Below are 15,799 nucleotides of genomic sequence, written 5' to 3'. Positions count from 1 at the left end.
GTGTGTGTGTGTGTGTGTGTGTGTGTGTGTGTGTTTAATCTTTCCTTCTATTCCCAAACCTAAAACTTGAAAGACAGGTTTTTCTCTTCTGTTGCTTCTCACTTTCAGTTAATTACCAGTATTCTGGGGTTTTTAAGCTTTTGCTGTGTTTTTCTCATTTTCTTCCTTTCAGCATTTTTTCTACCGTAGCTGATCCTTTTATGAGCTTTATTATAATTACCTTCTGTATGCAGTCTATTTTTTTATATTGTCTGGCCAGATAAATTTTTCTAATCCCTGATTTCAGTGTCCCTATGACTTTAGAGATCTTATGTAAACCAGACAAACCTATTTCTGAGCCCTTGAGTGCATCATTTTCTAATTTTTACAATGGTAATAAAATGCCCTCTATTAGAATGTCACTAAGATTCATTAGAACTATTAAACATTAAATATAAGTATTTTATATTGATAAACATTGGCAGAAGAGTTTCAGAATTGGAAGGTTTGTGTTACCTCCTCACTGATACTTCCGTATTTAATGTGATATAAAGAGTAGGATTGTTCAAAAAATGACCCAAAATTGACTGGACAATGAGGAAACTGAGACAGAGTTTTCTTCTTCCAGCAAGAAGCTGTATCCAAACTGAGCTTCCCACAAGACTGGTAGTGCTTCCTCCCTCTGGCAGCGTAACCTGTTAACTTCCCACAGGCCCCAGAGATTCCAAGTGCTCATCAGCCGGTGTTCTGTAAAGAGCTGGCATCAAATCTAGAGTCTCTGGTGCCTTTTTACTGAAAAGATTTCACTCCTGATGGCCCTGTAAAGAAGAACAAGAAGGGGACAGGGTGTCTTCACTGCATCTCAGACCTATCCTGTGTCTACAGAGCATCACGGTCTGCTGTCTCCATAAGAAAGAGGGAGTTTGGATTACTTGTGCCTTCTTCTCTTTTACTGACCCTGCCTGAAAAATTTAATCTTTTCTCAGTAAGACTGTTCCTTAACTCATGTCCTGCAATGTGGTAGACTTTATCTTGAGTCCTGGTGGAGACCAAGAATGGACTCACTTTTCATGACAAATAAATTAGCCTGTAATTGTGTCTTGACTTATTTTTCCCCCCAATGATGTAGGAATCTGAATTAGAGCCTATGAATGGTGAGATAATGGATGATACTCTTAAAACCTCACTTATAACTGAAGAGGAGGACTCCACTAGTGAAGTTTTAGATGAAGAAATAAAATTGCAGTCTCTTAATTCCAGCGAAGACTCTACTGCTCTTGTTCCACTGGTGGTAGAATCTTCAAAACCCCCTGATACTGTTGCACAGGATAAGGTAAGAAGGGAAATAATTTAATTTTTTATAGTCAGACTGTTCCAGTGTTGGTTACATGGAAGAGGCATAATAATATATATATTTTTCTCTGCCTTATATATAGTCTTTCAGGAAAATAAATTCTGTATTAATTTTTATGCTAGATTAGGTATTTTAAGAAAATACAGTCAGTAATATTCCACAAATTCACATCTTTGTAACCTTAAAATACATACCTGACTTCTGCTAACAAAACAAATTTTATTTTGTAGATTTAGAGAAATGCTTAGGCAAATAGATAAAGCATTATTTACCAAATACTTGAATACCTATTGCTCACATAGTCCATGACGAATAGTCATTTTAATTTGTTTTAAACGGAGACAGATTAGATTAGTGGGAAAAACCTAATAGACTTTTTTTTTTTTTTAAGATTTTTGTTTATTTGACAGACAGATCACAAGTAGGCAGAGAGGCAGGCAGAGAGAGAGAGGAGGTGGAGGCAGGCTCCCTGCTGAGCAGAGAGCCCGACATGAGGCTCGATCCCATGACCCTGGGATCGTGACCCGAGCCGAAGGCAGAGGCTTTAACCACTGAGCCACCCAGGCGCCCCACCTAATAGACTATTTTTAAAGAAACTTCATTTTTACTTTCAGATATTCCAATTTAAGGCTAAAAAACTATTGTATAGCATTAATTTATTAGTGTCGCAAATAAATAAATGAATAAAATCTCCATTGCCCTTCCCTGTCATCTAATGAAACTGTAGTCAAACTTCGTGTGGTGGCACAGTGTCAAGCCCCAGAGGACTCTTGGTTCTGGCTCCAGTAATATCAAGAAACTAAAAACTTTTAGTTGATTCATGGTTTAAAGAACTTTGATAAGATGTTTGAAATGTTCTAATACTTTTTGAGGTAAAAGAATTACTTTTATTATATCTTTAAAGCAAGAACCATGTTATCATGTGACAGTTTTGAAATAATAGACTTGTATTCAGAATATGTACACCTGATGAATGAAAGTAATGAGTCCTGAATTCTTGAAAATGCAGTTCATTATCATTGCATATTAGTGTGTAATTTATATAAGAGCTACACTGCAAAATTTTGCTCACTGAGTTTTTTATTTTTAGATCTCGCATATAACTGACACAGAAATGTTGCTGGACGAAGGCCCATCTGATGAAAAGGGACACACTGAAGAGAAACTGCCCCTAGTTTCAAGAAAGAAAGCGCATTTTGGAAGTTCAGACAATGTAGCTACCATCCCAAATGAAGAACGATCCGACAGTGGTTTTCCAAACTCTGTGATAGCTGAATTTTCTGAGGAATCAATCTCTGAAAATTTATCACCCAACACTACTTCTTCATTGGAAGACCAGGGTGACGAAGGGGTGCCTGAGCCCCAGGAAACGTCTACAGCTCTTTCTCAGAGCTCTTTGATAGAGGTTGAACTTGAAGATGTGCCATTTTCACAGAATGCAGGACAGAAAAACCAGTCAGAGGAGCAGTCCGAAGCGTCTTCTGAGCAGCTGGATCAGTTTGCGCAGTCAGCAGAAAAAACTGTGGATAGCAGCTCAGAGGAAATAGAAGTGGAAGTGCCTGTGGTAGACAGGCGGAATTTAAGAAGAAAGGCCAAAGGGCATAAAGGACCTGCGAAGAAGAAAGCCAAGCTGACATGAATGAAGAAGATATGCAGATGATAAACCCTCTTCTTTGTAATGTAATTGTTGTTTTTAAAATATGGTAATTAATAAATGGCATGGGGCACAGGGCAAAAATTCCAAAATTTCACTTTGAACTTATTTATGATGCCGGTTTTCCGTCCCCCTTAGGACCTAGAATTCACCCTTCTTTTTGATTTTTCAGGCTATTTTGTGTAAATACAATTTTTTTATTTTTATTAACCATGTTTCAACTTTGGGAAACCAGATCATACTATATTTTCTTTAGCAATTGGGGATGTCTGACCATTAATATTTCAGAAAATATAAATTACAGTGAAAGTAGTAGGCTTTACATTACTTGTAAGGATCACAGAAATCTTTTATACTATGGATTTTAATAGTAAACTTGGTGAGGGTTCTAGTAGTTTTATCTTAATAATCAAAACTAATCATTTTTTTAAAATGTAGGCATGTCTAAACAAAAATGTCAGTAAATGAAAACATACTTCAACTAAATGAGAGCACAAATAGAAATTTATGGTGAAAGGTTTGTGAAGGTGGTATTTTGGCCTCTTAATTCTTAGTTGTGTAGGTGCAGTTTCTTCCTTTGACTTCAGTGTCTGAGGAAAGGTATAAAATCTGTTTCCACCTCAGTTTTTATGGCATCCAATATATACAGTACTGCTAGGGATTTAACTCTGGCATGTAGACACTAATATAATTATATAAAATATTATTTGAAGCTGGGGACTATTACTTTTGTCCTCATTCAATTAGCATATATACTTCAGAAATGTGAGGGCCCTTCTGAGGCTTCTCCTTAACCCTGCCACTGCCTTTATTCTAGAATCGTATATTCTCCTCAGCTTTCATCCACTTCCCTAACTTAGAGTGATTCCTGCCAAAAGATCTGCCTGCCTGTCTGCCAGCTTATGCCCTTGGCATCCATATCTGGGTAAGTTTGGACTGTGCCCCACAATCTTAGATCTAGACGGCAGGAATGGATCTGCCCAAGGAGCTATAGCTAAAAGAGCTTAGATGGAATTGGAGGCTTTGGTTGTTGCTCTGGTCTTGCTCACTCTTAATTTGTTTGAGTACAGGTTACAAACTAGCCTGAGTGTATACATTGTGGTACTACAGCAAAGCCTTTGCGTAGGAGAACTTAAAAAACAAATCCTCCTGTTAATTTTTATATAGTAATTTATTTAAAAATGAACAAAATTGTTATTCTTGGAATCCAAAGAGAATCTTAAAACACTCTTATTACTCTTTGGAAGTACTGTGTGTACTCAGATTTGCAGTTAATTTGGAGAATGTTTTGAGACCATTTAGATTGTTTTTAAAACAGCTTGGTCCTGTGTGAAAAAACCATGTTATGATGTCATGTCATTATTTGAGGTACTAAGGATTGATGTCAGAGGTTTATCCAGTTTACAGTCCGGTGATACCATTAAATTTTATTTTGGAATGTTGACATTTTAGGTCTAATAAGCTAAGTTAAAATGTTTAAGGAGGCAAAACAGCAAGCCCTCCTGTTCATGTAAAATTTTGAGTTATCCTCTACATTTTCCTTAATTATTGGTCAGAGCAAGCCAAATGATTGCACTCCAAATGAAAATTAAAGCACTTTGGCCATTTGTTTTCTCAACAAATGCTGACTAATTGAAAAAATAAGTATGACTGGTACTAGTACATCTATCACATTTATGCTGTTTTATAGATTTTGTGAGAAATTTTACTACCACAATTAGGAAAATAAAGATTCGAGGATTTAGTAAATTCTTAACCTTTCCATTTTTAATTTCGTAAAATAGACTTAAAAACCTAACACTTAGATATTTTACTTTTTTACTTGGATTGCTCATTGTTCTTTTGAGAATAGTTTCTTTAAAAGGGGGTAGTTTAAGATTGAGCTCACTGACAACTCTTGATATGTGAATATAGTTGCTGAGTTCACAAAAACATGTTTAGTTATTGATATATAATGGGACTAACAGTATAAACTCATACTTGTTAAACTTGTTTGGTTTATTAAACAGCAAGAGCATTTTAAGCAGTTTCAGAACTTTTTGCTTAGCATACAAGAAAACTTTTATGATAATGCTTTTGGGGGGTTTACAGATGGTAGAGAAGGCTAGATAACATAGAAAAACCTAACTTTCATGTTCAGTAACACGTTCACGGTTCAGTAAGTGAGTTCTGTACTCAATGAGTATAGAATTTATAACAAAATTTATCCTCAGTAAGGAATCTAAATAAAACTAATCAGATACTTAGTTTTTTGCAAGGCATTAGAAAAACTTGAGAATTATAGAGGACTGAAATCTGATTTCAGCCAGCTAGTCTAGTTGTTGTCTAGTCACATTCTAGTCCTTTGTGAACTGCTTTTTTCTGTTCAGAAGTTTTATTTCTGGAAAAGGATTTCACTTCAGTTTGTGTAAATACGTGTATATTTCCTTGTGTAATATAAAACATAGATATTAGAATTTTAGTTCTACTTTCAAGCTTAAATTATCCAATTGCTAGACATCACAGAAATATATTTAAGAATTTATTATAAAGCTCCTCTACAACTTTTAAAAGTGAGAGGATCTATTATGATTTTTTATAAAATCAAATAGCATGACAGAATGTCTTCTACTTAAAATGTCTATATTCAGTGGTGTTTCCATTCACTGCGGAGAATAAATACGGCAAGGATAACACTTAATAGTGATTAATGGTTCACTTTTAGCTGACCAGAACACTACCTAAAATTGTTTCAGTGACTTTAGAAAATATCTTGAAGGTTTATGATTACATCAAATTGAATCTTTTATCTAGTATCTAAATATCTGCTCTTATGTACTGCTTCACCCTTAGGGATTACCTTCTAAGGTTTGGTCACACCAGCAAACTGATACAGATCTTAATGTAAATACAGAATTTATACTAACATTACTCATCTGTGTAACAGCATTTTAGAAATTTCTGCCTTGTATGTCCACTAGTAGCTAATCTGGTGTTTAAAGTGTTACTGGTCTTTCATGGATGTGATTAGTTACAAATGTTATGCTTCTGTTGGCATACTTAATATAAAGCTTTCTTTGTATAAGACAATTAATTTGCTTATTTTGGGTTCTAAAAAATAAGCAGAGTGAGTTCTGTGGGATTATGCTTACCTTTACCTTTAGTCTGTTTTGTTTTTTCACCTTCCAAATCTTATTCACACATTCCTCATTTCTATTAGTGGCAAAATCCGTTGTTAAAATTGTAAGAAAGGTTCAGCTTCTTTCATCCTGAAATAATTGTATCACACTGGATAGTCATTCCCAAGGAACTAACTTTGCTTTTAAGTGTGTGTGTTCTAAAACTTCTATGTTTATAGAATTTAGAAAAGATGTTATGTTATTCAGAACAGCAAGTGTTATTGAGATACTCAAGTTTGTTTTCTTGGTTTTTTTTTTTGTTTTTTAGTTTAAAAGTAGTCCGTTTTGTGATTGTTTCTTGGCCTGTGTTTTGATATTCTTTCCCTTTTCCCTACTTTAATTGACAGTGATGTGTTTAGATATTGAATTTGTTTAGACATTAAATGATTTTGTTAAAGACACAATCACATTGGTTGTACTTTGAAGACAGACTTTAAAAATAAACAATTTAAAACCATTAATGTGATCATAGATTAATGTAATATTATGGACAACTTAAAGCTCAAAGCTACAAACATAATTCAGATCACAAAAGTGCTTTGACCAAGTTAAAAACCTAAAAGATTACCTTTTTTATATTATCCAGGTAACTGCAAACAAATTTCTCTTAAAGGCATCAGTGCAGTCTTTTCTCTTTAAACAATTCTACCTGGAATCACTTAAATTTTTAATCATTCTAAAAATGGGAAAGCATAAACATTTTGGTGCATTTTTTTCCTATATATTTGGCGGAAAAATACAGTTCGAAGTATTACTATACATGATTGAGAGGAAGAAAATGTTTAAAATATGAATTCACCAACTTACGGTGTGAAGACAGGTAAAAAGTTACCTAAATCCTTCTGAACTCCATTTAGTGTAGTGTGCCTTTTCTCTCCTGTACTTCTAGTAGAGTATACTTTATAAACAAATGTACCAAGTGTTAATGCTGCATTTCTTAGGATTAATGAAAATGGGGTGAAAGAAACTTGAAGGTCTCAGAAATGACCGTTCTGTAGTTTAGGGTCTATATTTAAGTGTGCACGAACCTTTATAATAAAAGCTATTTTCAACTACACTGGTTTTTCCAGTAACAATAGGTCTGCATTGCTGAGTATCCACTACTTAATGCAGATATGGACCAAGATATTTCTATAATTGCTTTTTAAAATTATTCAAATTTATGAACATCCAAATGCTAAAAAGACAAATATAAAGACCATTTATTTTAATAAATGTCTATTTTAATGTTTTTCACAATAGAATAAATGCTTCTCTTGATGACTGCAGATACGTAAGGCTGTTTGGTAGTATTCAGAACCACCACAGGAATGGTTGTCTTCCTGATTGGTGTGTAGTCTTCAGTAATTATAAGGAATTACTTGTCTGGAACTGCTGTCAAACCAGCAGGACTGCATTTATGCATCCATCATTTTCAGGATTGTTGGTAACCTGGGCATATTTTCCTGAGGAAAAAATGGGAAAAGGAGGGATATTAATGCTGATAAAAATTAACTTTGCCCAAAATATTCTTTTTTTTTTTTTTTTTAAGATTTTATTTATTTGACAGACAGAGATCACAAGTAGGCAGAGAGGCAGACAGAGAGAGAGGAAGGGAAGCAGGCTCCCTGCTGAGCAGAGAGCCCGATGTGGGGCTCGATCCCAGGACCCTGAGATCATGACCTGAGCCGAAGGCAGAGGCTTTAACCCACTGAGCCACCCAGGCGACCCTGCCCAAAATATTCTTAATCACCACTTTGAAGAATGAAAAAAAATTCTAGTAGGATCAATGAGATTTTTACAAATCACTCAAAATCAAATGAGTTCTGAAAACAATTCTTATATACTGTTTTTATATTTTTTTACAAGTGGTGTTCAGTTCCATTCTGTTAGTAAGTTGTATTAACAAGCCCTTGTGGATTGACCTAAGCATTGTTGCTTTTCCACATACTTTTCTTATTGGAAAATGCAACAAATTTTAATTTTCAAATCAATTTAATCTATTTTATTTTTAAAATTTTTAAAAAAGGTTTTATTTAGGGGCACCTGGGTGGCTCAGTGGGTTAAGCCTCTGCCTTCGGCTCGGGTTATGATCCCAGGGTCCTGGGATCGAGCCCCATATGGGCTCTCTGCTCAGTGGGGAGTCTGCTTCCCTTCCTCTCTCTCTCTCTCTCTGCCTGCCTCTCTGCCTACTTGTGATCTCTGTCAAATAAATAAATAAAATCTTCAAAAAAAAAAAAAAAAAGATTTTATTTACTTGACAGAGATCACAAATACAGAGGCAGGCAGAGAGAAGGGGAAGCAGGCTCCCCACTGAGCAGAGCGCCTGATGTGGGGCTCGGTCCCAGGATCCTAAGATCATGACCTGAGCCAAAGGCAGATGCTTAACCCACTGAGCCACCAAGGCACCCAATTTAACCTATTTTAAAACTGAGATCCGGCAATAGGAAGTATGAGTTAGTGATTCATATGAAGATTCAAGAAATTAGTGTATTCTTCAATTTCAGAGAACATTAAAGTTTAGAAATACCTGGACCCAAAAAGCAGAAAACTAAGAAAATGAGGGAAGAAGAATTAAAATTGCTGCATGACACCTTTTATTTTTAATTACTACTGAAACAGTGTGGCTATGTATATGCTATGTCTCTCTTCCTCTGCTCATGGTTAACAACTTACTGTATTATCTTTCAGTATTTTTTGGTTATAACTGTAACTCTGCATCTGCTTCCCTCCTGATGCCTTTTTTTTTTTTTTAAAGATTTTATTTATTTATTTGACAGACAGAGATCACAAGTAGGCAGAGAGGCAGGCAGAGATAGAGGAGGAAGTACGCTCCCTGCTGAGCAGAGAGCCCAATGCGGGGCTGGATCCCAGCAGCCTGGGATCATGACCTGAGCCGAAGGCAGAGTAACACACTGAGCCACCCAGGCGCCCCCTCCTAATGCCTTTTAAAGCAGTCTTAAATTCTAACAATATAGTACACTTGTAACTGAAACCAGTTATCTAAGTTAAAAAGAATCACATTCACAACTTTGTCTACAAAAAATATTCTTCCTAAAGATTTAAATCTGATTTCACACCATTTTAACTCTGCACTGAAATCTGCTGTGTCCTTTCAACTTGCAAATTTCAATTTTAGCATTGTGTAGCAGCAGCCCCATATTCAGAAATTTACTTACCCCAAATAACTTTGCCTCCTTGTGTCACAAGGCCCAACTCGCTCACGTTCACTTCAATTACAGTACCTTTGGTAATAACACCCAAAGTTGTATATAGTGGGGATGAAGGATTTTTTTTTACACCAAGTATTGGTAGGCAAAAGGTGGCTTTCAATTCAGGATGTGTTACATGGGCCTTTTTGAAACGTAAGCCCTAGTAAGTCAAACACAAAAATGTTATGAGTCTAAATTGTTAACAACAATGAGCAATGATGATCCCTTTTTGCTTTTCTAGTTGTCTTTGAAATAAAAAAAATCCCATGAACAATTTCAAATCTTAAGGCATCAAATTAAAAACTTCTAATTATATAGACTAAACACCTGATAAATGTGTGAGGGGAAACCCCAAACACACACTGCTGATGTTTTCAGCACGGAGTGTTACCTAGCATCATACTCGAATTTTCCTATTACCTACATTTTCTGAGGATCTGCAAGCATGCCACGCACTATGATGGAGCATACAAATAGCTTATTTAAGCAGGATAACCTTACAACAACTCCCCTATTTTTTTTTTTTTGCATGATAAAGAATGGTAGGTGAAATGACTTGTTACCAGGTTGAATGGTGTGTGGATGGAATTAAACTTAACTCTCCTGATTCCAAGTCTCTGTAGATCTCCGCTTTTTTTTACATGATGAAAAAAGAGGGTGGATTGTTAGCTTTTCATTGATGGTAATACTGGTCATAGATTGGAGACTAGAGAGGTCTGTTACAGAGACTGGAGTCATCTCGTCACCTAGATACAGCCTTTTTGGGGGGCAGCACTTCAGAAGCCGCAACACTCTATAGTCTCTTAAGTTTGGTATCTGCCTGTAAGGGGGTGGAGGGTAGCGATACAAAAGTTCTTAGTAATGGACTCATTAATGAATTTTGTAATAAACTTACAGAGCTGGGAATGCCATCTGACTAATGCACAATGAGATTTATCTGCCAAGCTACAAAAACCCTAGAACAGTATGATGACTATATTCTCTCCCTATAGAACTGAGAGTTAAGAAACTATATTTAGAAAATTAGGAAATATGAAATCAAAACAAGGGAGTCCATAATACAATCCAGGGATAGGTGAAGTTTCTGTAAATGAACAGCAAACACTTTAGGTTTTGCAGGCCATACTGTCTCACCTACAACTACTCAAAGTCTACAGAAAAAAACACCATATACAATATGTAAATAAAAGAGCATGGCTGTATTCCAACAGAACTTAATTTACAGAAACAGGCTGCTCGACAACATTTTAATCCATCAAAAATTATTCAGGTTGAGAGCTAGGGTTACACTGTCAACTTTCCTCTGTCTGTTTTTCTAAGCAGAATGGATTTCCAGTGAAGAGAGCAATTCAGTGTGTTTTAAAGGGATTCTGCAAAAAATACATAGCTGACCCTTGAACACAGGTTTGAACTGCACAGGTCCACTTAGAGGCAGATTTTTTTCAATACAGTACAGTACTACAAAATTATTTTCTTTTAGGATTTCCTTAACATTTTCTTTTCTCTCACTTTAAGAATTATAATACACATAACATACAAAATACCTATTTATTGACTGTTTATATTATCAGTAGGGCTTCCAGGCATTAGTAAGCTATTAGTTTAGTTTTTGGGGAAACAGAAGTTCTGTGTGGATTTTGGGCTGTGAACATCCCCAAGCTGAGTTGATGAATGGTCAACCAAATGTTCAGTTACATTTGGGAAAGGGGAGGAGAATGGTTTTGACTGTCATGGTTGTCTATAGAAATTAAAGTTCTACTTTTACATTACATTCTTTTTTCAGTGACTACATACTGAATGTTTTCAAAAGCATTAAGATAATTTTCTTACTAAATGCGAATTGCTTCTTGAAAAAAACAGTCCTACTCAAGTTTTCTAACTGTTTTCAAAGAGAACAAGTGTCAATAGATTACTTGCTGAATGAGTAAGGTGACTTCAAGTGGAAAACAAAGGTTCTAATATGACATATATAAAAATCAGGATTCACTGACACTGCAGTAAGAATTAGTTTTCATTTCCTGTCTCTCATGAAGCCAAAGACAAGATTCTTGATAGGATTAGAATCCTTATCAATAACTTAAGATAGTATCCTTATCAATAACTTAAAAAGCCTAAAAAGGTTTTTCAATCTCTTTTCACACCAATTTTAGGAATTTCAGGTAATTATACTTTATTCTATTTAACACAGCAACTAATATTTAATCCATTCCACTCTTGCAATGGACTTACCATTGGCCTAATGAATCTTTCATATTTAGGTGGTTTTCGAGTAAAGCCATCTCCAACAAAGCAGACTTTAGTGACCATTCTCTTCCATGCTTTCTTCTTTCTTTTTCCTGTTCGAATAACTTTTAATACTCTGTTTCTCCCTGGGCACGAACTTTGGGTAAAGGAACTTCCCATTTTCCCTAAAAATAGACCATAGTTAAAATTTATCAAGTTAGGGGGCGCCTGGGTGGCTCGGTGGGTTGGGCCGCTGCCTTTGGCTCGGGTCATGATCTCAGGGTCCTGGGATCGAGTCCCGCATGGGGCTCTCTGCTTGGCAGGGAGCCTGCTTCTCTCTCTCTCTCTCTGCCTGCCTCTCTGTCTACTTGTGATCTCTCTCTGTCAAATAAATAAATAAAATCTTTAAAAAAAAAAATTTATGTTAGTAAAAAGCAATGAGAATAAAAATTTAAATATGTTTTAGTTGTACAAAGTAGTGTATTCACTTTTTTCCTAAACCAACAAGATTTTGGCTCCAATGTTTTCTAGAAGTCTGCACTGTCTCCTCAAAACCCCCAAATTAATTGGAACTAATTAAGTTTCTTATCACGGATACATTAAATAAAATGGTTTGTGGGGTGCCTGGGTGGCTCAGGTCATGATCCCAGGGTCCTGGGATTGAGCCCCACATCAGGCTCCCTGCTCAGCCGGGAGCCTGCTTCTCCCTCTCCGTCTGCCCTTCCCCTTGCTTGTGGGATAAATAAACTCTAAAACACATAAATAAATTGTTTGCTTATGCTAAAAATCTCAATGCCTTTTTATGAATGAAAAATGCTACCTGTAGTAAGGCAGTGATTTCTCAAAACAGTGTATGTGCTTACTACTAAATAGTGAATAGTATAAAAGTGGAAGGCTGTCTCCACCTCTTAATTTATCTCGAGTGGACTTTTAGATTTCATTACTAGGACAAAATCATTGTCACATATTTTAACTTCTGCAGAATGAAAATTCTATGAAAAACTGAAGCAGTACAAGGTAGAAAAAAGAATGATTTTATTAAGACAGATTTTAGAAGCAATTCTACCACTCTACAGATAATGACTATGAAGAATGATTTACAACCTCCTGGACTTAAGTCTTTTATCTGTAAAACAAGAAGGGGTTAAGCAGATAACCTCTAAAGTTTCTTCAGGTGCTCAAGTTACACCATTCTAATTTTAGATAGCATACACCAAAATACAAGCAGCCTGGTTTTTTTTGTTAAAGATTTTATTTATTTATTTGAGACAGAGTGAGTGGGGAAGAGAGAAGCAGATTCCCCACTAAGCAGGGAGCCCGACGTGGGGCTTAAGCCAGGGACTCTGGGACATGACCTGAGCCTAAGGCAGACACTGAACTGACTGAGCCACCTAGGTGCCTCAAACGGTTGTGTTTTTTTAACCCACTGAGCCACCCAGGCGCCCTACAGTTGTGTTTTTTTAAATCAAAATTGGAGAGTGAACATTTCTGATGCTATCTGGATTTCTGTCAATCTATCCACAGATGTTTAAAAGTAGTATATATACCTTTATCTGTTTTTAGCAGGCTTTAACCTAATTTGATACCAAGTGTAATCTAGTAATATTAAAAAAATGTTAAATTTTTGTTTAAGTCAAATCCGTTAGAGGGTTTTCCCACCATTCTACTTTTTAACTAATTTTAGCAATATAGGGCAGCAAAACCAAGCAGCTGTATCTTTTTCCACAAGAGCACAGCATTAGGAGGTGTCAAGTACAGAAAGTTGTTAAAATACTGAATTTGAGATTCATGCCCTACTAACTTTTTAGATACTTTTTTTACACTAAAGATGTGTGGTATTCTAGTAACTTTTTAAAAACCTGTTAAATGCGAATGTTCTCATGATGAGAAAGTAAATCTTTTATTACTTAAATATTTAATACAAAATGAACTTTACAAAGGCTTTGATATCTAAATAATGGGAATAGTAGCTGGACACCATATTTCCAATTACACTGAAGAAAAAGACTAATATTAAGTAATTCTCCTAAACAAAAATGAAGATTTCAATTTTTATTTCTTACCGCTTTCTCTTTTCGTTTTTGTTTAATCATATTAGAAAGTACTTTAGCTCGAGACTGTCCCTCTCTGTCCAGTAGATATGCAGGTACTGCTCCTTGTGGAGTCTTTTCATCATTCTTTTGTTTGGTGTTTCTCTTTTCATGCATCTTGATACTACCGAGATGGAAGAAGATTTAAGATTTCAGTTTTAAAAATTATTACTCAAAAGATGTTAACTGGTTACAATGAAGAACTCATCACTTACGTCTTTTTCATCTGTATTTTCTCAGCATGGCGCTGTTTATGGTAGAGCTTAGCTTTCAGACCAATCATCTTTTTTGCCTTCTTTGAACGTTCATGAGCTTCTCGACCTTCTTTCTTTCTCTTTTTCTCATGGTAATCCAAACGATAGCCATAGCGCTTCCGGTGTAACTCAATATATTCATTTTGTGGCTGTAATGTAAGAAACATTAATTTTAAAGAATGTTGACAGAATTATGCTAAATAACTTTCTGAATACCATATAAAGTACAGAAGGCCTTATGTCATCCAAATGTTCACTTGCTTAAGTAACTCTTGCGCTATTAAGCCTATTTACATTATATGAGTTAAATACGTTTTGATCCTGAATGGTATGAGGCATCAGGATTTACATCTGTAATAATCTCAGTGAAAGTTAGTGTTCATTGAAGGGAATTGTCCAAAATCCACTGGACCACAAAAAGGATGACATCATTCCAGGATCTCTTTTCCTGAGCATGACTAATCTGGTTTTTCAATAACATCATTATTCTTCATACTTTTTATTTTAAAAAAATACAAACTACAGAGTTTTGTAACCACCGCAATAAAAATAGAGACTATTTCCATCACCTCAGAAAATTCCCTTGCATTGCTTTCAAGATAATCCTCCTTTTTCCACCTCCAATCTGTTATCTCTTACTCTGGTTTTCCCTTTATCATTGTGAAGAAGCTTATCTTACCTACAGTATGTAGCCTTTTGCATCTAGCTTCTTTCACTTAGGGCTTTTGAGATTTGTCCAAGTTGTTACATGTGTCAGTACGTCAATCTTTGTTATTGCCAAGTAGTATTCCATGTATGGATATACCCTCATTCATCCTTTGGTTCATGGATATCTGGGGTGTTTCCCGTTTTTAGCAAATAAACCCTGGCACAGAAGTCTTTTGTGTGGCCACATGCCAAACTGTTTTCACAAGGGGCTGTACTATTTTGCATTGCACCAGCAATGTATGAGATCCCTTTTTGCTTTTTCAGTGCCCGTTTTTATTTTATAGGCCACTTTTGTTTTATCTTAAACATGTGGCCACAGTCCATTTGTATTTTAAGACTGCAAACTAAAACAATGATGCAACCTCAACTCTAGCACAGATAACTCCAAAAAACAACCAGCTACTATGTATCTGGTGTGGTGGTTTCAACTGCTAGCACAGGGGCGCCTGGGTGGCTCAGTGGGTTAAGCCTGTGCCTTCGGCTCAGGTCATGATCTCAGGGTCCTGGGATCAAGCCCCGCATCTGGCTCTCTGCTCAGCGGGGAGCCTGCTTCCCCCTCTCTCTCTGCCTGCTGCTTTGTCTACTTGTGATCTCTCTCTCTCTGTCAAATAAATAAAATCTTAGAAAGCATGTGGAATGCCATTCCGCAGAGATACAAATGAAAGACATAGTAGAAAGAGAACGGATGTGGCAGTCATATCTGTGCTTTAAGCCGAGATTAATTCATTAATTCATTAGCTGCTTGGCCCGTGGCCGGGCCTGTCTTAAATTTCCTCAGCAATAAAACTAAGTGGCAGTGGAATTTGGCCTACAGTATAGGGTTATCGCTGGGGTCTGGCACTGACAATACACAAACGTGGCTAAGCCAGGAATTTAACAGAGTGAAACCGATCTCGCTCTAAAGCGTGTACTCTGGCAAATACCCCAATCTGTGTCCACCAGATGCATTTTTTCCCCCTCACCCTCATTCCCTTCGGCAGTACCTCCCTTCCGCCTACCAGCCCTCGCCTCCCGTTCCGGGGCCTCCAGGCCCCACCAACTCTGAAGCCCTGCGATACGAGTGCCCCCAAACTACCTCCTCACCATGGTGACGGCTGCAGAGCCGTGGGGTGCAGCTGTCCGGGCGCAAAGAAGAGCTCGGTTTTCGGATCTCCCAGACCCACGCGCTAACTCCACGCAAGCCGCGAC

At 36.5% G+C, this 15,799-nt stretch overlaps 2 protein-coding genes across 2 annotated transcripts; one reads left to right on the top strand and one right to left on the bottom strand.

The window, feature by feature from the left end:
• Positions 1–1,141: 1,141 nt before the first annotated feature.
• LOC111148239 (soluble lamin-associated protein of 75 kDa-like) lies at positions 1,142–3,032 on the top strand. Its single transcript, XM_022504702.1, has 2 exons — positions 1,142–1,312; positions 2,424–3,032. Exons 1-2 carry the CDS (start codon positions 1,142–1,144, stop codon positions 2,970–2,972), a joined length of 720 nt encoding a protein of 239 aa, XP_022360410.1. The 3' UTR covers positions 2,973–3,032.
• Positions 3,033–7,346: 4,314 nt separating this feature from the next.
• Positions 7,347–15,794, bottom strand: LOC111148322 (NSA2, ribosome biogenesis homolog). The gene is given in 7 exon segments (XM_022504822.1): positions 7,347–7,590; positions 9,304–9,496; positions 11,566–11,693; positions 11,696–11,744; positions 13,623–13,773; positions 13,865–14,052; positions 15,695–15,794. Coding segments are annotated over 7 exon segments (780 nt in total). The 5' UTR covers positions 15,698–15,794; the 3' UTR covers positions 7,347–7,522.
• Positions 15,795–15,799: the final 5 nt, after the last annotated feature.

The sequence above is a fragment of the Enhydra lutris genome, unplaced genomic scaffold (assembly GCF_002288905.1).
Source record: "Enhydra lutris kenyoni isolate GAN:26980312 unplaced genomic scaffold, ASM228890v2 scaffoldscaffold19, whole genome shotgun sequence".
Lineage (NCBI taxonomy): Eukaryota > Metazoa > Chordata > Mammalia > Carnivora > Mustelidae > Enhydra > Enhydra lutris.
Note: the sequence above shows the minus strand (reverse complement) of the source record. Positions and strands in the feature narration are given on the sequence as shown.